The sequence below is a fragment of the Neopelma chrysocephalum genome, unplaced genomic scaffold (assembly GCF_003984885.1).
Source record: "Neopelma chrysocephalum unplaced genomic scaffold, ASM398488v2 Primary Assembly neopelma1_59, whole genome shotgun sequence".
Classification (NCBI taxonomy): Eukaryota; Metazoa; Chordata; class Aves; order Passeriformes; family Pipridae; genus Neopelma; species Neopelma chrysocephalum.
In genome coordinates, this window is record NW_020897714.1 from 27797327 (window position 1) to 27819557 (window position 22231).

Sequence of the window (22231 nt, forward strand, 5' to 3'; positions counted from 1 at the left end):
AGGATACATTTCACCATTTTTTTGCTGTAAGGCTGCTCTAGAGGACCATGTTTAAAGCTTTACTATAGACAAGGAAACAGCATCAACCACACTCTGCATCCAAAGAAGCCATTCACTGCATCGTCACCAGCAGTCACAGACATGGCCAGGCTGTGGTAAGTCCATGCTGGCTGTTTCTAATCACCCTGTTATTCATTCGCTGGGATTTGCTTTGCAACCTTCCCAGGGACAGAGGTTGGCTGACTGATTTGTCTGTCCTGGATTATTCTTCCTGCCTGTATTGGTGAGGACTGTGATAGTCTTTCCAGTCACCAGGAACCTCCCCAATCTCCAAGACATTTGATGGCGATGAAGTGGCCTCATAAAGATGCTGGGTACCTCCCTTCTTATCCTGGGAAGCAGATCTTCCTTTTCTCCTCTTTTACCCATTTTCTGCCTCCATTTTTTTTGTTGTTTTCCTATGTAAAATACTCTTCTGGGGACTTTTCCCTCCTGCATCTCTGCAATTTCCCTCTCTGTCATTTCCTTTTTTTTTTAATTTAATTTATTTTTTTTATTTATCCTCACACTGGGTACTACACTCAAATAGTTGTTCTTAAATATGACCCCTCTCCAAAGAACCATAACATGAGAAGATGCTTAAACAAACAGGCACTCACCTAAGCACCATTAACCTGGGCTTATCTCCCCACATCATACTTCTTTTTTAATGAAAAACTGCTGGCTGCCTCAAAAGATATTGTCTAAACAAGCACAGAACAGCTCCTTAGAGAGATGATCTCTCCAGTTTTATACACTCCAATTTATTACTGCATCATATTTCTAAGAAAATAGTTTTTCTTATGCTTTTCCGCAAAGCACTCTTCTCACAGATTATTTTTAAGCTTTCATTACGAAAATGAAAAAATCTATAAAACTTAAGTAGTAAAATGAGATGATCCTGATTTAGTAATGTTAAGGGGTGTGCCTAAACTAAGTGCAGTGCAATCTGGAATGTCTACCCATGGTGAGAAGACTGAAGGAGATCACATAAAGACAGAAGAAGCAAAAAGAGGTTGAGAGGACGTGTGTGGTTTTATAAGACTGAGGAAACGCCGCCATCCCAGGGAGACATCGGCTGAGCCAGCTGGGGCCTCACACCTTGCCCCTGATTTGAATGGATGACAGAGTTTTTCTTAAGCTTTGCTGCTGTCAGCGTAAGTTTTGGGGATTCACACCCACCCACACTATTTTTGTAGCATCTTCCCCCGCCCACACCAGTGCACTGCACCCAGAAGCTGCCTGTAACCTTGGGAGGCGAATTTGCCCCGTCTCCAGCAGCGTTTTACGACCTTATGCAGGCAGATGTGCACCAAAGCCGACCCCAGAAACATCTCTGCTCTCCCCCCTCTGGAATGCATTAATTATGCAAGCATCCAGACAGTTCCTCCTGCCAAACCCACCCGGTGTCCTTATGTTAGGACAAAGCACATTGCCCGTGAGAGGTGAGGAAAGGAGCGGGGGAGGACACATGTGAAGACCCGACTATCTTTCCTCACGGTCACAGGCGCTTAGGTGGAAAGTCGGCATTAAATCTTTCCTCACCTTTAAACCAGTTCATCCCTTCATTGTCTCCAGATGCAGGCAGCTTTATGCCTAGCCAGGAAAAAGAACTGGGGGTATCAAGTATCTGCACTTTTAAATGTTATCAGCCACTTCCCTTAATTTATTACAATAAATTGCTGATGGAGGAAAAGAACAGGATTTACCTGCATACACATAAAGAATATTTCTGCTACTACTTTTTTCAGACCTCTGCAGATCTGACTTTCTTCCCTCTCTCTCCCTCCATCATTTATCTGAAACCTGCCTTATTTCTCCCTGCGTTGGCTTTGGTGTCTAGACTCTCTTCCATTTTTCATTAAAAGAGTGTTGTTTTTGCTCACCTGCTGGTTATTTCTTTTAACTTCCCTACTGCAGAGAAGAAAGTGACTTTCATTTGGAACTAACTTCAGCACTGAGACATCCAGGAGCTCCTAATGGTTGGGATCTACAACCCAGGTTTTTAGGTTTTTCTCCCCCTTCATCTAAAGACTTGCACCCTCCAAAAAGGCACTGCTTTTATATGGGAATGCAACTCACTCAAATGTCATACTTCACTATGCCACAGCACTGAGAGCCCCTAGGTAAATTAGAGACTGGATTAGTGTGTATCTACTACCTTGTACTGAGAGAGCCATAAATACAAGAGGTAAAGAGCTGAGAAAGATTATGTTTGGGTAGTGCCACCTTGGGTATGACTTAGTCGTTAATAATGTTTCTATTCATTTTTTAGAGATAAATTAGAGTTTTCTTGTTGACACAAAAATTTTCCCTCTTTGTGGGAGCACTGGGCACCCACAACCCCTTCTCTCATGGTGCCTCCAGGAGGAGGAATGGATCCTGTCAGTGAATAACAGAGAAGCCTTTTTGCAATGCAGCAATGGTTGTGAGTGCAAGAGATGACTGCTGCCAAAGGGTTTGTTATGGTCCCTTCTCCTCACTGGGAGGAGAGAGAGGACTCAGGAGAGAAGAAAGGATAATGATACTGAACTGCAGGGCTCCTGTGAAGATACTACATACGCTCTTCTGCTGGGTATATTTCCTTGCTATAGTCTCTTGGCCTGCTTTTCCCCATGACTATGGTCTGTGAGCTGTCACTTCTCCTTTGCTCAAGGAGAAGACCTCAGTTCCAGTTCCTCAGACTCCCTCACTGCTGCAGCACTGTGGGCATGCACTTGACCTCATGCTGACCCCCTCCCGTGGCCTGTGTTTTGTTTTGCTCATCTCTCCTGTGGCTCATCTTCATGTTGGGTGCTGCTGTGAGAGGTGTTGAACTTGATGTCTTTGTAGAAGACATTTCCTGAGTAACCATACAGCTCCGTCACGTCACCACAGGGCACCAGGCAACAGAGCATGGCAGCTTTGGGATTGCCCCATGCTTTCCAAGTAAATTCCTCTTCTATTCAGCAGCACTCACCACGTATGCATTCACTCCTTCTCTTGCTCTGTTCTCCAACAGGCCTTGTGTCCTCTCCTCCCTCCTGAGACACTGGTTTTTGATGTGTTCCAGGTGATCCATATCACTTTGGGGATGCAAGGGCAGTAGGGTGGGTCCTGCCACCTGCAGTCACAGGGCAAAGACACCTGTATCCCTGGAGAGATCCAGTGTGCTGTGTAGTTGTAGCAGAGCACAGAGGATAGTCAGCAAAGTGGTGGGATGTCACGGTTAATCAGGAGCCTAATTACGGATGCACAGCAGGAAATTGCCCAGAGAGGTTGTGGCTGCTCCATGTTCAAGGCCAGGATGGGTGGGCCCTGAGCAACCTGATCTGGTGAGTGGCATCCCTGCCCATAGCAGAGGTTTAGAACTAGTTGATCTTTAAGGTCCCTTCCAACTCAAACCATTCTATGAGTCTGTGAAGGACATTGTTCTTCCACTGCTTTCTTTCCACGGAGTAAGTGCTGGAACTCTGGATGTGGCTCTTGTTCAGTGTGATGCAAAGGCAGGGTAGGTGTGTGTTTTTAGCATCGTAAGATATTGCCATACAGCCGTGCTTTGCATGGCACTGGCACATGCTAACTGGGTACAGAGCAGCTGTTAGCACTGGAACAGCACCTGGTGATGGCTTTGTCGTCTTGGGTGTGAACCCAGACTTAGGGAGCTTGTAACATAAAGCTGTGCTCCAGAGTTGTTTGGGATCCCTGTTCAGACACAGCAGTCAGGATCTAAATTGTGGATGGTTTCAGTGTGCCTTGGTCAGGATCTCACAAAAGTGGAATGTGTGTGTGCTTTTCTGTTTAAGACCAGGATTAATACGGTGCACGCTCTAATTTAGATTCCAGGAACGAAGTTCAAGAATCTACGCTTGCACAGCCAGGAGGGCTATTTGAGGCAAAAGTGAAATTGATTTTGGTTTAAAAGGGCTGTAAAAGAAGATAGGAGTAAATATGGAGAAAAATAATCTAAAATTGATTAGAAAGCAGCTATTACCCAGCAGGCAGTAAACCACTGAAGATAGGCCATTGAATAACCATGAAAAGAAAATGAGAATGCTGTGGTATATACAAATAAGAATCGAACACTGCGCTCTTGCAATGATATTTTTTTGCTTCAATCAGTGTGTCACTCTGACTGAAGAGTGTTTTAAGATTAGAAACTGCTGTGAAAGATTAGAGATGTGTGCCCTAGACCTTGGAAAAAACTTTGAATCAGGATTGGTAACTATCAGGGGGATTTATACCGAAGTTTACCCTAGAAACTCAGCACTGGGGACATACTCTGGGAGTGGGCTGCAAGCAGAACCTGTGGGTCAAATTAAGTCACAGATACCAAACTGAAGGAAAAAAAGATGAATTTCATACCTGATACTGGTATGGAAAAGGACAATCTGGCTGCACACTTGCAATATCTGGAACATGAAACTGTGGCAGTGGTTTTAATTACACAGATGGGACTTACTGAATACACCAGTTTGGAGACTGTAGAGAGATTCCCAATGAATGGCTGTATCACAGACATCAAGTCACTGTACAAATTTCAACTACATTTTTACAACCATACAGTGAACTTTGCACACTTAGGGATGTGCTCAGGGCATTTTTACTTCTAGTTCTCTCTTCAGCCCAGACTTGATGCTGTATATAAGGCATATCTAATAGGTTAATGAGAAAATAAAATTATACATTCCACTTTGTCCTTGGGAATTTATAGAGGTTCTATTACCCAATATACCTGTGAACTCCTCAGACTTATGGATTAGTTCCAAGTGAGTGAAATAATTAATGTCTCACCAAGCTATATAAGGCAAAATTAAATATTTTAAGAGTAAAAGCCTAAGTGTTAGTTCAACCATTCCAGTTGGTACGAGTTCAGACTTAGAATATCATGTGCAATCTTAAATATCATTCACAAAATTCTTGACGTGAAGTGCTTTTAGGATAGTCCTTGTAACAGCTAGGACATTAAGCTTAATCTTGCACCCAGCTGTAATAATACCTATGTTTCAAATAATTATATTAATGTCAACTATTGCATTGATAAATGAGAATTACTGTTTCTTTGAGATAAAGGTTTATGCAAACTCGTGCTTGCAATACTGCCTGCCTACCCAAGGGGTGGGTATGGCTCAGTGTTAGCTTGGACCCTGTCTGGTTAGACAGTCACCTAAGGGGCAGGAACCAGAAATGGTCCAAAAGTCAAGGTTTTTTACATGCCTCTTCAACAGACCTTGCCATAACACTGCAGTGTAGTGCCTTAGATGTTATAAGTGGTCCACGTGAGCGTCTGTGACTTCTGTCTTCAGGAAAGTGCATTCTCCATCAGCACAAGCCAAGGACTGAACCTTTCTCAGACACTGGTGACCTCCATGGCATTCCTGCTGCTGCTTTATAGAAATGAGCCACAGGCACCTGCCATATGTCTCACTGCATTGTAATAATTAAGCATGAGTGTCACAATCTGAATGTAATTAATAAACCTATATTCATAACTGCTGTTTGTCTCCAAAATCAGCAATCTGGCCTGTGTCTGGATCCAGCCCCTGCACCTTCCCTGTCCTGTGTGTGCCCATATTGGTCTTCTTCTGTCTGTGGAGTTATGGTAAGTCTCTGAGGGACCAGTTTTCCCTGTATAAAGTAACGTGCTGCAGGGGGATCTGACTGAAGGAAATGATGGCACTACAAGCAGCTGGTGGAGTGGGATGGGGAAGCAGTGCTTCTGTCTTTTGGGACTCTTTTTTTTCTTGTGAGACCTTAGGTTTCCCTTCAGTCCTCTGTGTCTAAAAGCCTGTGATTTTACACAAGAACCCCAGCCTTCAGAAAAGGGAGAATTATGTTTTTACCAAACATATATGCATATAGAGGGGCAGAGGAGGGAGTTTTGAAGGGCCTTAATTTCCTGCCAGTGTTGGGGTCAAAGAGAGTAAAAGGACTGTAAAGAAGAAGACATTGCATCTTTCAGAGGAACAATGAGAGCAGGTCTAAGCAAGTTGAGCACAGATATATACTTTCTCTGGTTTTACACTCTTTGTTGTATATTTAGTTTATTATAGCTGCTGGAAAGAAAGAGCCGATATTAGGTTTGAAAACATGACTTATATAAGATAAAGGAACCCAGAAATACAATGCACATAAATATGAGAAGAGGGAATAGGTTGCTCTCAGAAATGTGGAATAAATTTGCAGAGGCACAGTAAAAGATGAGAGATTATAAAAAGGCATTAGGGCTGTCACTGTAAAGGAGTCAGGGAATTACACAGCAAGCTCACATTACCAATTCAGACTGGAGGTTGCTTTAAAGAATGGCCTGGTCGTTAGAGGTAACGGAAGAGCAGTGCAAAGTGCATTGAAATCTGATATTCTTTGGAGAATTCAGCAGGCTCATATGGGTACAGAAAAATGTAAATGGTAAGCATAAGCTATGTGCATGTAGAAGCCTCATAAAACCTCAGAGATGAAGAAAATTGTTGAAAACGAGCTATTTGTTCAAAATACCAACTCAGAAAACAATAGAACTCATGCTGATAGATCAGGAGACACTACAGCCATGGTTTGAAGTGTAGATATATTTATACTTTGCTTTTTTGCCAGAGACTACATGGCAGTGTTGGCTCATTGTTTGCATTTCCCTGTGGTTGTGCTATAGGGAATCCAGCATTAGAGCATCTCGTAACGCCCTTCATATCTGCATTTGCCAGGCACACAACCACAGAAGGGGGCTGAGTAATGAGCTGTGCTTCAAAGAACAGAATTTTCAGCCATTTTCAAGGGCTGCCGGAGAAATTCCACAGTGTAACATCTGCTCCCAGATATCCTGTATTGAAAGGTCTACTGAAAAATGGAATTAGGATTACTTAGACTTTTTTTGAAAAGCTACCAGATCTGAAAGAGATTCTTCTGCTGAGCTCGAGAGACTGCCTTTAAAACACAGTCTGTCTCCCTTTATTTTAAGAGGTGATTGAGAACCAGACTTACTAGTACAGAACTAATCTGAGTGCTTATAAATACCATTGAAAATATGCAAGAGTCATACTCTTTCATGAGGAACAAGGATACTAAAGTGCAAGGAAGATGCAGCCTGCATACACAAACAAGACTTTGTGGTCTCTGCCTGACAAGGAGATTGCTTCTTTCTCCTTCAGAATACAAACGCCTGAAGGACAGGCTTTGGGAAGACAAGGAGAATATGGAGATGAAGCCTGGGGAAGTAGCATCTGAAAAGATTTTACTGAAGTCAAGCAGAGATCAGTAAGAGCTCCTGAAAGACATTTTGTATGCTTTTAGAGCAGCTAGTGCTTTTTTTTTTTATAAGAACCATATCAGGGGAAAAAAAAGGATTTGTAATATATGGTATTATCAAGAAGATCAGTGAGAACTGGCCTGAGAGGATCAGACTGGAGGCGAACTGGAGCAGAGAGATCCATTTTTGTACCTATACTTGCCTACTGTATTATACAAATTATTAACTTTCCCTACCATATACCCTAATTAAGGTTTGCCTGCCAAGGTGCCAAGACTACCGAAATGGCATTTTGAATTCTTGTATGGTTAGGTGCTTTTGGTCTGGGTGGGTTTTTTTGTTTGTTTGGTTTTTGTTTGGTTTTGGTTGGTTGGTTTGTTTTGGTTTGGTGGGGTTTTTGTTTGTTATTTTTGTTTGGTGGGTTTGGGGTTTTTTTGGAGGGAGGTAGGGGGTTTAAGCTGTGATTCAAAGGCCTAAAGGGCAGCTAAAAGTAACTTTGCAAGTGTTTCCAACCTGTAACTTTCCATTTGTGTTACAGTCACAGACGCATCTAAAGCAGTGTGCTCTGCAGCTGGCACAAGCACTGTCTCACCAGAGCTCCTGCCCTACCGGATGGAGGACAACAACTCCCAGGTGTCTGTCCCAGCGGAATTGTGACTGACTGTAAACCCCATATCTTCAGCTGCAGTTTCACCACTCTTGTGAGCTCACGTGGAGTCACGAGCAAATGTCCCAGACCTTTGAGAGTCACTGTTTTAGGATGACTGGGTACCCTCTGGTGCTCCCCACTGCCTGTTGTAGGGAAAAACACATTGATCTCTCCTGCCCAGAAGAGGGGGGTAGTTGTCTTGCAAATCCTTCAGTCACCCCCAGCCACACCCCACTGCCATGGCCATCACCTGTTGCACCACCTCTGGCTCCTCTTTTCTTCTCTGGCCATTCCCACTTCCAGGGCTCCCACCTCTCTGCCCATGAAGCTCAAGGACTGATGTAGCTCTCCCACAAGGACAAATCACTGCTTGGGAGGTGCTGAAACAATCAAACGTGGTGAGTTGGCAAGTTCTGAAAGGAGCAGGTAGGATTTTGGTTGGGTTGTGTGCAGCACAGTATTTCATCTTGGTAAAATAAAAGGACCAATATTTTGGATTCTGTGGCAAAGTGTCAGTGTACAAAAGCCTTAGTAAACAATCTGCTCACTGCAATAATTGGAATACATTTAAATTTAGCCTGATTTTGTTTTTTCATCTTTGGCTGTGACTGAATGGTGGCTTTGTTTATAGCAACTGTTTTTGTGTTCCAGTGAATCACCTCATGCAGAGGTGGTGTTCAAGAAAGAAAGGATGAGTCTTTCTGGACGGGGGGGCAGGAATTTGATGGGTATTCTCATTGTCAGAAAACTTAATACTGAGTGTGTATTGAACCTGCTGAGAATTCAGCATCTTATTTCATTTTGGAGAACCTCTACAAAGAAAAGAAACTATGTCTACTTGTACCAGACTGTACTCCAGAGAAATATACTCAAAGGGTGCCTTTATTTAAGAGTGCTGAGATGAACTCTGTGGCCACTATGTTCTACTGGAACAATATGGGGATAAATGAGGTGTTCAACTTCCCCTTCCATCTTGTGGCTTCTCTTCCTTTAGCTTTGGAGTGGTTATGCATCAGGATCTCATTCCTGCCTGCTTGCCATTTGTTTGTAAGCTACTCTAGGACAGCTGCACCTCGCAGAACTGAATACTCCAAAAGAAAGCATTTTTTTTTTCTGTCTTCCCTACTGCCCTCTTGTACTTAATACTCTACTGTAATACCTTTAGAAGACTTACAGCATGCACCAGTGTGTGTCATATTCCTCCTACAAACAGCTTACTGAAGGCTTGCAACAGGCAACATGCTTGGCAAGGTGGACATTTGTGTTTGAGACTTGACCTCACATCTTTTCACCCTTGTCTTAAAATGAAAGAAGACAAAAATAATTTTGCAGGTTGCAGTTACACGTGAATATGAAACACGGGTCTCTGAGTTCACTGCTTTCATGTAGACAGGCTGCCTTTCAGCACCATTTTCTCCTACCTCCCTCCATGATTTCAGAGCCATGCATGTAGGTACTGCATCCAGGAGGAATTGGCTGCAGATACCTGTATAATCAGGGTCCATGGTCACTGAGCAGCAGAATATGAATGTTGCATACAGACATCAGAGATTTACTCTTCTATTACTTGGGAATGTAATAAGACTCCTCAGGACCACAAATGGAAGTTAGGAAAAGCAAGCTTGATTATTTAAGATTATAGAAAAATAACCCAAACTTTTTTCCAGTTCTCAAAGCATTGTCCTGGGAACAGAGTAAGGTACTTTGGAGACTTTTTACTCAGTATTTCAGAATGTTTTGATACTTTGTTGTCTTTGAAAGCTACTGGCAAATAAGCCCATTTCTTGTTGCTTCTTCCACATATCTCTCGGTTTTCTGAAAATCCCTCAAGTAACATACCTGTAATTACAAAGTCAGCTCTTGTTTGTTTTGAAAGGTTTGCCTAATGGGAAAATAAGTAATTAAGATCTCCAGCCAGCTGTAGCCAACTTTAGCCACAAACTGTTCATTTCAGAGGGTGCTGGAATAACTGACTCAACTTGAAAATTTAAATAGTTGCTTCAGAATACTGGCAAAAAAAAAATTAAATTGGACTCATTGAATTGGGAATTGTTGATTCTGACTTCATGTTTGAGTTTTCAGAGTTATTTAAGGTATTCTTTTTTAATACATAGTGGGCTGGGCTTTTTCACCTCAAATTAACAAAGCAGGTTTTTTTTAAGGACTGACTCCTTAACTGAAGGAATATGCTCTTGAGATGTATGATACTGCCAAAGATCACAACCACCACTGAAACTAGAAAATACTGACCCCATTAACACTGAGATTAAAAAGAAAATGAAGGTGAGGACTTGTATTGCAAGACTGTGAAATGCACTCTGATGAGACTGACCCGGACATTTTTGTACAGCCATGAAGCAGCAAAGCAAAGCTTGTTAACCTTTTTCATCGATTCCAGTTTCCTTTTTGTTTAAATTGAAATGTCTAATGTTTCCTGTTTTTTTTCATTACTACATAGTGTAATACAGTTGCTGCTGCTATTAACCTTCAGGCAGACAGAAAATCAGTGAAGGTTGATGTGTGATACACTTTTATCTGGAACTAATAGCCCTTGCACTCAGTTACAGAGAAAATATTGTAACACCTGATTTGTGATAAAGATAGTGGGAATAAGAGCTAGTGCAGCTCAGAGAAGCCATTTTTTGTTGTCTGATGGTGAACTCTGCTTCTTTTGGCCACAGGTGTCTCACAGTGCAGAGGAAGGAGTCACAGAGAAGAGAGATCATTAACCCTCTTCAAAAGCTTAATATTCCATAAATGGCACATGGAGAAAGCGCAATGGTAGCTGCTCTTGAATCCCCAGTGAAGAAAATCTCTGCCTGGTGCAACAAGCTGCTAGCTGTGCAGGGGATGGAGCAGCAGAAAATTGCTAAAGATATCACGAAACCTGCTTTGTTGGGCTGCACTCTGGTGGGGGTTGCAGTTATGTGACTGCACTGAGACTGCTGCTGGAAATTGCATTGAAAAGATGTGGAAGCATCCTCTGCTCAAACAGGTGATGAAATTCTTATGAGTTTGGTGGGTCTTAACATTCATTTGTAGATAGCAGCATCTGTGGGGAAAGAGATGGGGTTTCATGGGGTGAGTGAGTGGGATGACTTTGATTTTCACAATTTCTGCTTTCCTGTATGCCTGCAGTGCTGTTCATATCATATGGATAGTTTCTGTGGAAGTGACACAATATGCTGGGCTGCTGAAGATACAGCTGCCAAAAAAATGGTGCAACTGATTTAGTACGAAACTAGATTAAGATGTGCACTTGGGCAACAGGTGAACAGTAAAAGGCAGGTCCATCAGGTCTTTATTTTGTTTAAAAATGGAGGTTTTCTGACTGGTGATTAAACTAGTCAAGGACATTCAGCTAATATCCTGGTAGAACTTTGAAAAATTCAGCTGACAGTTCTACTTCAGAAGCAAGGCAGTCAGGTACAAGATACTCACTGAAGTGTGCTCCCACGAGGCAAAAAACAACATGCAGACAGGTTGCAAGATTGCAGTAGAGGCCATAGGTGATAACTGGGCTTGGGCTCATAAATCACATGGCAGACTGATAATACAGATGCTTTTGCTGTGGAATACTGATTAGGGCCAAATACTGACAATTTGGCTCTCTCATAATTTGCTTTTGAAAGAGTGTTGTTGAAACACATTTTTCTCATGTCCCTTCAAGTTTGTTATCAGAGCTGTGGTGCATTTGGGCTTTTGTAGCACTGTTTAAAATAAAAGGCAGGGGAGACTTCACTCTGCCTGCCTGTAACAAATTACTTGACTCCCCTTCCCTCCTCCACCTCTTGCTGTTTGGACCCATCTTCTGGTAATGGGATTTTTGCACAAGTAGTTTGTTTTTTGCTACCAGTGGTATTAATCTAACTTGCCTGTCCTACAAGGGAGAGCATCTTCTTCAAAAGAAAGGAGGAGGGAGATGGGGCATTGTTCAGGAGAAAGAATGTGTGATCTGTGCAAAGTCCTCCCCTCTGAAAAAGGAAGGCTGCAAAGTCTAGATTGCTGTCTAATTCCTTTGGAATCTGCAACTGCTCAGTCCAGACTTTGTATTTAGGAATAACCCCACTCTCTCTGTTTCTGGAAATGTTGTTATACACAAGTAGGAAGGGGAGATAGTTGGGTTCTTACTAAGGTGGAGAAATAAGGAAATGGTCCAGTATTTACCAAGTTCCTGAATCATAATGTTAATTTTCCTGAAATCACCTAAGTGGCATGCCATTGTCCTTCTTTGCTGGTGTGACTAGTACTTTTCTATCTCCCAAGATCAGAGACTTTTACAGGAGTGGATGAGCTGAGAAGTCAGTTGCTCCCTGAAAAATGATAAGATTTTTCCTCAGCTGCATGTGTGGAGGTCTTGGTGAACAACACTTTCCCAACATTCTCCTCAAAAGCCCTGTGAAAATATTTCAGTCTTTGCCAGAAACTGATTGCCACATACTTCAGCCCCTTACTTACTGCTGTACCTCAATCAAAGGGAACAGCCATTCCTGCATTCCCCTGGTGAAAAAGTAACTGTCTGAACACCTGTGCACCAGCAGCGCTTGCAGGCTGTACTGCAACGGGTGAGTTTTGCCTGTGGAGGATGGATGGATCCTTTCCTGTGGCATAAGCTGTACATATGTATGTCCTGGGATATATTATGCTGTACCTGTACAGCAGAAGCTGCAGTAGTGACCAGACTCAGACGACCTTTAGGAACAGCAGGAGGGAAGTGGAGGGCAGCCTGGAAGTAAGTGTTCCCAGGGAAGAAAACACCATCCTGTCACCCACAGAAAGCAGCTCTAGGCTTCAGCAGTGGTGCTTCCCTACCCGCCGGGGCCTGCAGGCTAGGTAAAACACAGCCAATGCTGGGAATCGAGAGCAAGGAGCACTGGAAACCCAGGCTGCGTGGTTCCTTGAGAACTGTGTCCGATTGTTGACTACCGTGTGTGTGGGCAGGTACGAGCTGCGACCGGGGCTCCTCCCGCAGGGAGCGAGCTCCGGTACCCACCAGGATGCAAAGCCGTGCCCAGCCGCCTCCCTCCCAGCACCGCCGAGCAGGGTGGGCGGCAGCGACCCCACTCACGGCGCCGGCCCCCGCAGCCCCCGGGGGCGGGTCTCCGCTCCCCCTCCGCCGAGCGGGCACCTCCCTCCGGGCGCGGCGCCGCGCAGAGCTCGGGGCAGCGCGGCCGCGGAGCCCCGGACCCGCTCCCCATCGCCCGGCGCTCACAAGGGTTAAACACCGCCGAGGCAGCTCCCATCGCCCGGCGCTCACAAGGGTTAATCACCACCGAGCCACGGAGCCCAGCGCGCCGCCCCTCGCCCGGCGGCTCCGCAGCGCCGCCGCCCGGCCCCGCCGCCGCCCCCGCCTGCCCCGGCCCCGCCGCCGCCGCGCACATGGCCCCGGCCCCGGTAAGTCCGCGGGTAAGTCGGCGACAAAAGCCGGGCGGCGCCGGGCGGGGGAGCCCCGGGAGGTGACGGGCTGGGGAGCGCCGGGGCAGTGTGGAGGCGCTGCGGGAGCGCTGCGGGGTCCGGCCGGGGCGGGGGGCGGGCGATGAGCGGCTCTGCCCGGCCCGCAGCCCCCGCTGCCCGCCCCGCCCCGGCGGGGGAGCCGCGGGAGGGTGGCCCGGCCGTGGGTGGCCGCACCGGGCCGTGGCTTCGCGGAGGGCCCGGCCGGAGCCGTGCGAGTCGGAAATCTGTAGCGATCGGCTCGCGGTTGCCAAATCTGACGCCCCCAGCCGGGACCCGAGGGCAGTGATGGCAAGGAAGGATGCTGCCAGAAGTGCCCCCGCTATGGGGCTGGAGGAGATGTCATTGCCCAGGCCGCTGGCGGGGACACAAGCCCTGGTACCTCAGACAGGGATCCGGCAGCTTTGGCCACTTTCTAGGGAGAAGAGAATGAGCTGGTGTGCCAGGGTGATGCCAGGGCAGCATGTGCTCTGTTAGGGATCCCACCAGGTAAAGACTCTAAGCTGAGCAGTCCTCTGTGAAAGGAAGCCAGCAGTCTTGTTCCAGGGCTTGCACATTTCCCATGTGTGACCTGCCTTAGCCTTGGGAAAGATTACGCTTCCCAGAACAAATGGAGGACCTGTGACTTTGAGATCTTCTTTCTAAGGACTTCCTTCAATGGATAGTGACAGAGCCTGTATTTCACTCAGCTGTGTTTGTGACACTTAGGCTGTATAAAGGAAACCAACATCCCTGACCCTGTCCACAGAGATGTTGCTTGGTGTGGTGCATCCTCGAGGAGAAATGCCTTTGGCTTCTTTCTCCTCACAGCCCTCGGTGGAATAGATTACAAGAAGGTCTGCAAAAGGAAGGGGTTACTCACTTCAGTGATGGTCTCCTGAAAGCCAAAACCACTGGAGCTTATATTGAGTTTGAGGTAGCTCCAAACTCATTCTGAGTGGAGATTCAGAGAAGCAGAGCTGGTTTCTGGAGATTTCCCACTCTGCTTTTGGCAACAAGTGCTGGATCCAAATGGCTTGACCCAGTTTTACTTACAGGTATGTTCAGTGTTTAGAAAAGGAACAACACTTCAGCCAAAGTCCTTATAAATCAGACTGATTTTCTGAGGGAAGGGGAGGCTCTTAATATGAATATTTATCCTGTGTGTTTCATAGCATCATTGCGGAACTAGATGTCAACCATGTGCAATCCCCAATACAATGAGGTGCTAGACCAGCAGTTCCCTTGCAGGATAAGGCCTTCCTGCATTTGGAGAGCACGCCTTGTGTATCTGTATGTGTATATTCACATGCATACTTCCAAAGAAGATTCTTGTCTTAATGCTTTTGAGCAGAAGCACCTGCATTTAATGAAGAAAAGACAACATTCTCCCATGACATTCCTTGAGTGACACAACAAACACCATCACAATAGTGAGCAAACAGTTTTTGCAGAACAGAACAGCATCTTTTCAGTGCATTCACTTCCAAGAGGATACCATCTTTTTCTTTGAATCCTGAGCAGTAGCATTTCACATGACTCTGTTTCCCCACGCACTTGGAAGAGGTGGCTTTTCCCATCTTTCCCACACTGTTGACCTGTGTCAGTTGTTCGGCGACTGAGGCACATTTGCATTGTTCAGGGCCTCCAGCAGCCTCGTAGCAGCCTCCTGCAACTCTTCTTCCTTCACTGCCTTCCCAACGGACAACAACAGCTTCATTGTCTGCAGCGAGCTCTGCACCTGGCTGTCTAGCAGCCTGAGGAGGAGATCCTCGATGTCACTGTGTGGCAGCTGTGGGCCGCTGGCTGTCGCCTCTGTGGCTGGTGGGCCAGCAGGTGAGAAGGTGGGGGTCACAGATACTTCCGTGTCAGGGCTGGAGCCAGCTGGATGGGTACTTGTGGGAGATGTGGGGTGAAGTGGACCGAAGTTTCTGGATGACATGGCATCGCTGCTCGTGCTAATGTCGTTGGTGCCTGCTGTGTTCGGCAGCTTGGCGCTGCTCTCTCCTGGGCATGCAATCCTCTGTGGAGGAGAAAACATACCTCTGTAGAGGCTTCAGGAGCAGGCACCTAGGCACTCCCCTGTTCTGTGAGTTTAGCTCTCACTGCACAATCCCATCTTTCCCACTCCCTACAAAGATGAGCCCAAGAAAGCAAAGAAACCTTCATATCCTTTCTTTGTCAAGTCTCCCCATGTCTCTCATGGGACTCACAGCTGTCTTTACTTTCTTTCTCTTCTAGCCTGCATGAATCCCCCTCTCTCCTGGAGAACCTAGATTGTCTCAACTTGGTTGGGAATGAGCTGGAGAGGAGGGCTGAGGTGGTCCTCAAAGGTTCATTTTCTTGAAGATAACTCCTGCAAAGTCTCCTTTTTGGCAACTGGCTTCAGGTGCCATCTGAAGCTAATCAGCTTGGTGTGAGTGCCCCTGGAATGTGGGCTACCCTTGGTTCTCTCCTCTCTTCCCTGTCTTTTAGCCTCTTGTTTTCCCACTTCCTCATTTTCAGGGCTCTCCCTTTGGCCTGTTACTTGCCCAGAGCACACATAGTCTTCAGGAAATAGCTAAATAACTCACCTTAAGAAAATACTTTTTCTTAATACAGCGATAAAAAGAAAAGGTGCAGAAGTTTGGGAAGAAAGGATTTCCTGGCATTTCGGAGCAGACGGGTCCTAGAAAGAGGCAAGTAAAGAGACAGACCTAGTGATAAACTCCAGTGCTGGCATCTACCAGCCCTTAGCAATAACCTCACTGTCGAGTGACATCCCTCCATGAAAACCCCTATGCCATTTGGGTGCCCCCCGGAACCTTGTGAGAAACTCTGTGTTTTCTTGGTCATTTCCATGACCCAGAGTGTGAGAGGAGGCTGGTCCTAGGGACATGTGAGGATGCAATCAGGTGTGAGAAAGGATGTGCATGAGCACATGCCTTGTCTTCACTGCAGGATTGCTACCCATCTCTCTCCCCCACCAGCTCCCAAGTCTGTCCTCTCCCAGTGATCAGGTCCCGTGTTGGCCGTGCAGGACCCCCATCCAGCTGCCTGCCCTTGGGAATCACACTTGGCTTTACCTTGAGGGATGACTCCGTGGTTTTCGTACTTGTCCAGTGTCTGGACCAGAGAGTTCTGGCAGCCATACAGCTCACGAAGATGGCAGGCAGTGCTGGCTTGGAGAGTGATCCGGAGGAACTTGAAGAACTGGCGGTACTCCTGGTCGGAGAGTGGCGTTCCTGGCTGCTGTGCCTTCGTCCCCCGAGGGCCAACTATGCAGCCCCAACCCAAGAGCACTAGTGAAAAATAAAGTGCAGGGAGTCAGAGGGAGAAGGAAACCCTAACCACACCATATTCAGAAGAGCTGGAGGGCTGAATCCAGATCTCGGTTGCCTTTTCTGGGTGCAGGACCCAGCATGTGGGAAATGCAGTAACAGACTAGAGATGGCAGGTCCAGACCTGGGAAAAACCTGCGCCACCCATGTTGAGAGGGGTGTAATATTTTGGGGACAGTACTTGGCTGAGGGGCCTTCACCATAGCTCTGGAGATTCAAATCTTGAACTGGGAGAAATGTCTTGGAAGTCATGGCTGGGAATATTGCTATGCTCTTGCAGCTGGAGCAAGGAGACTTTCATTTCAAGATTTTTAGCCTCTGCAAATGTTCTTCCTCTGGCTAAGTAGGTCTTTAACCAAGGTCCTCTCTCAAATCTCCTTCTCCTGCCTCCCCTGTTGCTTCACTGGGCCAGCTCTTTCCTCCTGGCCTTGCAGGTCAAGTCTAGATCTCTGTGCTTGTGTCTGATTTAATGCACCCAGGTGTCCCTGTCTCCAGTCTCTACCTCTGCTCCAGTCTGTGCCTACACATCCAGCTCTGACTCCTCCCTGGCTCCTGGGTCACTCTGTGGCCCTTCCTGAAGAATAAGATACCAGCACCAGTGGGTGAAAACTGCCAAAATTGTAAGCCTCGGGATCTTTGCACCTGAGGTGTTGGAGGGTGCTCCCGTCCCTTCCTTTTGCCTCCAGACTGCCCAAGCTGAGGAGCGATGGGGAGGGGTGCAGAGCAGCCACTTCAGCTGCCCTTTCTCACAACCAGGCTTGGAGGAGAGATGTTTGCTACTCACCAGACAAAACCAGGTAAGCCCTCATAGCCGATATCGAACTGTGAGCAGGCCCTGTGACAGGCAGGGCCGACAGTCAGGGCCCAGTGTGCTGCCAGAGGTGTCACCTCCACTCTTTCACTGGTGATGTCACAGACACCTGCATTCCCAACACTCCATCCTCTGCTGCTCACGCCTCCTCCCAGCTGTGCCTCCCTGCTGCCTCCCCCCCCGCTGCCCCCTGACAGGCTGAGTGTGGACATATTGGTATTTGTGCACAAACTCCTGCTCACTGCCAGCTCTTTAAAGTCCATCTGGAAGGAGGCCATTTTTCTGGAGCACAGGACAAAAAATTCTGCCTTTGGACTGCTTCTGTCAATAAATGTGTGAGCAGATCAAAATCTTGTCTCTCACCCAGAGCTTTGCGTGCCTGGCTGATCCACTGAGAGCAACTGAGCAAAGTACTCCTTCAGTGAAGGCAATAAACAGAGTTCCAGGCAGAGGCAAAAAGCAGCCTGGTTGTGAAGGTGGCATTTTTCCTCCACCTGCAGAACAGAACTGCATTACATTATGTTCTCCTTTAGTTCACTGGGAAGAAAGATGATGGCGAAAACACAGTTTGAAGAATTGATATTTTTCTTACACAAAACTCATCAGGAGGCATTTTTGGTCTGAGAGTGCAGCAGGAGGAACATCCAGACACTTGTGAGAAGGCAGCAAGCTGGCAGGCAGCTCTCAGTGTGTGTGGTTGACCTGTCTGTCCTACATGAGGTGGCCCTGGTTATTGGACCTGAACAGCGGTGTCACAGTGTGCATGGCAGGACAGACAGTGACCCTGACTCATGTTTCTGGGTGTCATTTTCCTATGGTCTAGGTTGCTTCCAGCTCCTAAACACTTACCCTCCTGAAATCTCATTCTACAGCACTGCTACTATGATGGGTATTTATTATGTCTGTTTTCTTTCCTCTGATCAGGACCTGCAGTCCCCAGCTTGGCTTTAACCTTTCAGATGGAGTGAAGAGAAACAGCTTTTTGGCCAGAAGCAACTAAATACCAAGACAGTAGAGGGACTGCTCACAAGGTGAGAAATTGCATGAAGCATGTCCAGGAAGGGAAGAGCTGAATGCTGAAAATTTGATCTGTACTGTGCTGCACGCTCCACGGTCACCCTGCCTCTTCTGCTCCCATACTATAGAGGTGCTGCTTTCAGGAAGATTTGTAGGCAGGGTATGACAAAGACAAAATACACCCCTGGGGTATCTAGACTCTGTCCAAAATGAAATCAAATCCTGTGTATTTTTCAGCAAAGACTACACTTAGACTGTTAAAAGACATAACTAACCAAAGTGTGGCTTTTTCTTCCTTTCACATGGACAGTATTTTTTAATGTTTTATTGGTCACTTTGCTGCTTTGAGGTGCTCTTGAGTACCTTTATTTGTACTACAAATGTTTTTCATCCCTGAGTGTTGTAAACAAAACTTTGGGAATTGGTATAACCTGTGTGGTAGTGCCTTCCAAAATCTGCAGATCACTTGAAACAAAACCTGCTGCATGACCTCATATTCCATCTTAACTCTGAGTGGTTCCATCCAGTTCATCCACGTACCTCACGCTCCAGCATGCATTTCCAAGGTGTGTTCTCCAAATGAGTACAACCAGTGAAAAATCAGGAGTCTCTAAATGTTTCAGTCTAAAGGTTCATTTCCATGCTTAATTAATAAAACCATTTATCTTTCCACTCACTTGCCTATCTGTTCTGTAGACAAAATCTAGATACAATTTGCTGTAGAATATGTAGGGCTTTCTTTTTAAGGAAGAGAGCTATGACTGGAAAGAAGAGGGAAAATAGTCCACTGGGCACCTACTTGGGTGGATGTTCCAGTGGTGGTGGCTGTTTCCTTCCTTGATTAAGCATGAGAATGTTGGCAGAAGAGCAGTGGTTCACAGGCAGCAGGAAGAGAAGCAGCTACAGTGGAGGTTGTTGAGGAGAGCAGTTGTGATGTTCTTCTAACCTTGCTACACGTGGGAACTTTGAGGGCAAGCAAGTGACAGGTCTTGCCCTTTAGGGCTGTAACTTTATGACAGAATACCCCCTTTGCAATCTGTGCCATAGTGGCCACCCATTCTTGAGTCACATTCCATTCCTACACTCCTTGGTTTCTGTGCCCTCTGCCCTGAGAAGATACTGAGGGGCTGTCTCCTGTGCTGTCAGCTCATGGTGCAGCAGATCTTGGTGGCCTCCCTGTTTGGGCTTCTCCCTCAGACAAGCAGGAAGTTATTCATTGCTAGTTCCTCTGTTCACTCCAGCAGGTGACAGGACCATGGGCGACATGCAGAACGGCAGCCATCATCAGGAAAGTCCTGTGGGAGCTGAACCGCATCTGTGTTCCCCCAGGAAGCTCACAGGAGATACCTTGCAGGACACCGATCAAAGACAAGACTGCAAGCAGGAGTTGGAGGTGGAAAGTGAGATGGAGACATCTTTTGCAAAGAGACAGGGAATGGTAACTCCCTATGGGATGGAAATCTGGGAGTGCGAGGACAGCAGTAGAGGCCATGTCAGCAAGGTTTTCCTTGCTGGGGACAAGCCCAACCCACCCATGTGTGGGACTGGTACCATTTGGATTCAGCAGGTGGGAGAGAAAACCTATGAGTGTCCCGAATGTGGGAAGAGCTTCAGCCGGAGTTCTTATCTGAGCCAACACCAGAGGATCCACCTGGCAGAGAAACCCTTCAGCTGCTCTGAATGTGGGAAGAGTTTCACCCGCAACTCGGACCTGATCAAACATCAGCGGATCCACACCGGTGAGAAGCCCTACCAGTGCAACGAGTGCAAGAAGACCTTCAGCCAGAGGTCCAACGTGATCAGGCACCAGCGGACCCACACGGGAGAGAGACACTACCTGTGCAACGAGTGCGGGAAGAGCTTCAGCCAGAACTCGCATCTCATCGTCCACCAGCGCAGCCACAAGGGTGAGAAACCCTTTAATTGCCTCCGGTGTGAGAAAAGCTTCAGTGACCGTTCCTCCCTGATCATACACCGGAGAGTCCACACCGGAGAGAAGCCCCACAAATGCCAAGAGTGCGGGAAGTGTTTCCGGGACAGCTCGGCCATCATTCGGCATCAGAGGATTCACACGGGAGAGAAACCGTACGAGTGCACCGAGTGTGGGAAAACCTTCCGGCAGAGCTCCTCGCTGGTGACCCACACACGGACACACACGGGCGAGAAGCCCTACAAGTGCCCCGTGTGCAGGAAGGGCTTCAGCCAGAGCTCGGCACTCACCACTCACCGCCGGATCCACGGTGGAAAGGGCCTACCCATGTACCACGGTGGCCTCCTGCCTAACCCCTACCAGTGCACCGAGTGCGGCCGGAGGTGCAGCAACCACTCCACCCTGGCCAAGCACCAGAGCACACACGCCGAGGAGCGGCCCTTCATCTGCGTGGAGTGCGGGGACAGCTTCCGGCGGAGCTCGGCTCTCAACGTCCACCTGCGGATCCACCGCGGGGAGAGACCCTACAAGTGCGAGGAGTGCGGAAAAACGTTCAGGCACAGCTCAGCCCTTGGTGCCCACCTGAGGATCCACGCAGGAACCAAGCCCTACGAGTGCGTCGAGTGTGGGAAAAGCTTCCGGAAAAGCTCAACACTTAAAGTGCATTTGAAAATCCATGTGGCCAAGAAACCCTATAAAAGCGTGGTGGGTAGAAGAGTGCTCGCTTTCCGCTCACTTCTGCCATAAGCCTGGAGTGGGTGTTCAGAGCAGGAAACTAAAGCAGTGTTGGGGCTACCTTAAAAAGGTGAGTAATGAGGACCACGGTGTGGAGAGACTGACTGGAGACACGGTGTCTCTGGTGTTAGGGCTGGGTGCTAAACCCCAGTGGCACAAGAACCATTAGGAGGTCTGGAAACAGGGAGTTAGTCCTAAGAGCTGAGTGCTGGTGGTTTAGGAAGAGTGCCAGGAACGTGAGGAATGAGCACCAGCTTCAGGGTAAATTGGACTGAGAATATGTGGTAGAATAACAGCTGGGAGAATTGGGCTTGTAAAATACAACAGAAGTGAAGATCATAATAACATGTTTCAGGTTGGTTCTGGCTCAAAACTTTAGCTTGTTAGACACTGTAGTAGTCTTAGGAACTGAACTCTCTTATTATTACCTTCCCTTATTTTTCATGAATATAGTAAGTTTACCCAGTGTTTGACAAGGCATTTTCAAATCTTTTGAGTCTGAGACTTTGGAGCTGAACTTGTCTATTTTGTCTTTTCCAAATCTTACGTGGGACAATGAGTTCCTACCTCATGATAGGTGAGTATGTACCCAGAAAACATGGATGTGGAAGTGTTTCCAGTTGAAAAGCAGACCATTAATAGTCTGTGACAGCTTCTCTCAGATTTCTTCTTGCTGATTTGAAACTCCTTCCACTTGAGACATCAATGAAACATGGACAAAAATGTTGCCTTTTTTATTTAACCAAAAACCAAGATTTTCCCCCTAGATGTCCTAGTCTAAAATGTCATGTGATGAGTTCTTACTGCTGGTCTGGAGACTGACTGCAGTTCTGTAGTCCTTTTTATGCTACTCTTCTTTAGCTCACCATTGTTTGAAAAGCATTAACATATAAAGTTCAGCATCGAACAGTTAGGAACGACTATATTTGCATTTATTACTATGCCAACGACTGTATATTACATAAACCTGTATTGCAATGTTTTGTTACTACGTGTTTCCATCCTGAATAAAACCTTTCACTCTCTCCTGTGTACAGTCCAGTTTTCTGTCTCTGCCTGTGATGGAAGGTGGGAAGGGGTG

General features: G+C 46.7%; 2 protein-coding genes and 1 long non-coding RNA gene across 7 annotated transcripts; 2 read left to right on the forward strand and 1 right to left on the reverse strand.

Annotated features, from left to right (window-relative positions):
* Positions 1–3487: 3487 nt before the first annotated feature.
* Positions 3488–11555, forward strand: LOC113966294. 2 transcript variants are annotated; one of them, XR_003533769.1, is made up of 3 exons: positions 3488–5620; positions 7797–8333; positions 10589–11555. It is a non-coding gene; the product is annotated as an uncharacterized LOC113966294 (long non-coding RNA). The 2 variants fall into 2 exon arrangements; XR_003533768.1 differs by having other exon boundaries at positions 7797–8305.
* Positions 11556–13256: 1701 nt separating this feature from the next.
* LOC113966235 (zinc finger protein 501-like) lies at positions 13257–22180 on the forward strand. 4 transcript variants are annotated; one of them, XM_027680634.1, is made up of 4 exons: positions 15367–15753; positions 17137–17454; positions 18393–18499; positions 19727–22180. In XM_027680634.1, the coding sequence occupies exon 4, from the start codon at positions 19741–19743 to the stop codon at positions 21160–21162; it is 1422 nt and encodes a 473-aa protein (XP_027536435.1). In that variant the 5' UTR covers positions 15367–15753; positions 17137–17454; positions 18393–18499; positions 19727–19740; the 3' UTR covers positions 21163–22180. The 4 variants fall into 4 exon arrangements, with proteins under 4 accessions (XP_027536436.1, XP_027536435.1, XP_027536438.1 ...); XM_027680635.1 differs by lacking the exons at positions 15367–15753; positions 17137–17454 and adding an exon at positions 13257–13301; XM_027680637.1 differs by lacking the exon at positions 15367–15753 and having other exon boundaries at positions 16613–17454; positions 19730–22180.
* LOC113966236 (acrosin-binding protein-like) lies at positions 14679–17552 on the reverse strand. Its single transcript, XM_027680638.1, has 4 exons — positions 17442–17552; positions 16403–16618; positions 15911–16005; positions 14679–15360 (listed from the first exon to the last, which is right to left on the reverse strand). Exons 1-4 carry the CDS (start codon positions 17464–17466, stop codon positions 14941–14943), a joined length of 756 nt encoding a protein of 251 aa, XP_027536439.1. The 5' UTR covers positions 17467–17552; the 3' UTR covers positions 14679–14940.
* Positions 22181–22231: the final 51 nt, after the last annotated feature.

What these genes read in the sequence shown, in the direction of transcription:
- LOC113966236 (XM_027680638.1), bottom strand. Translation starts at nt 17,466, where the DNA reads ATGAGGGCTTACCTGGTTTTGTCTG. An exon ending in GGCTTACCTGGTTTTGTCTG is followed by an intron (nt 16,619 to 17,441) that starts GTGAGTAGCAAA and finishes ATTTTTCACTAG; the next exon opens with TGCTCTTGGGTTGGGGCTGC. An exon ending in CCACGGAGTCATCCCTCAAG is followed by an intron (nt 16,006 to 16,402) that starts GTAAAGCCAAGT and finishes GCCTCTTTCTAG; the next exon opens with GACCCGTCTGCTCCGAAATG.
- LOC113966235 (XM_027680635.1), top strand. Translation starts at nt 19,741, where the DNA reads ATGGGCGACATGCAGAACGGCAGCCATCATCAGGAAAGTCCTGTGGGA.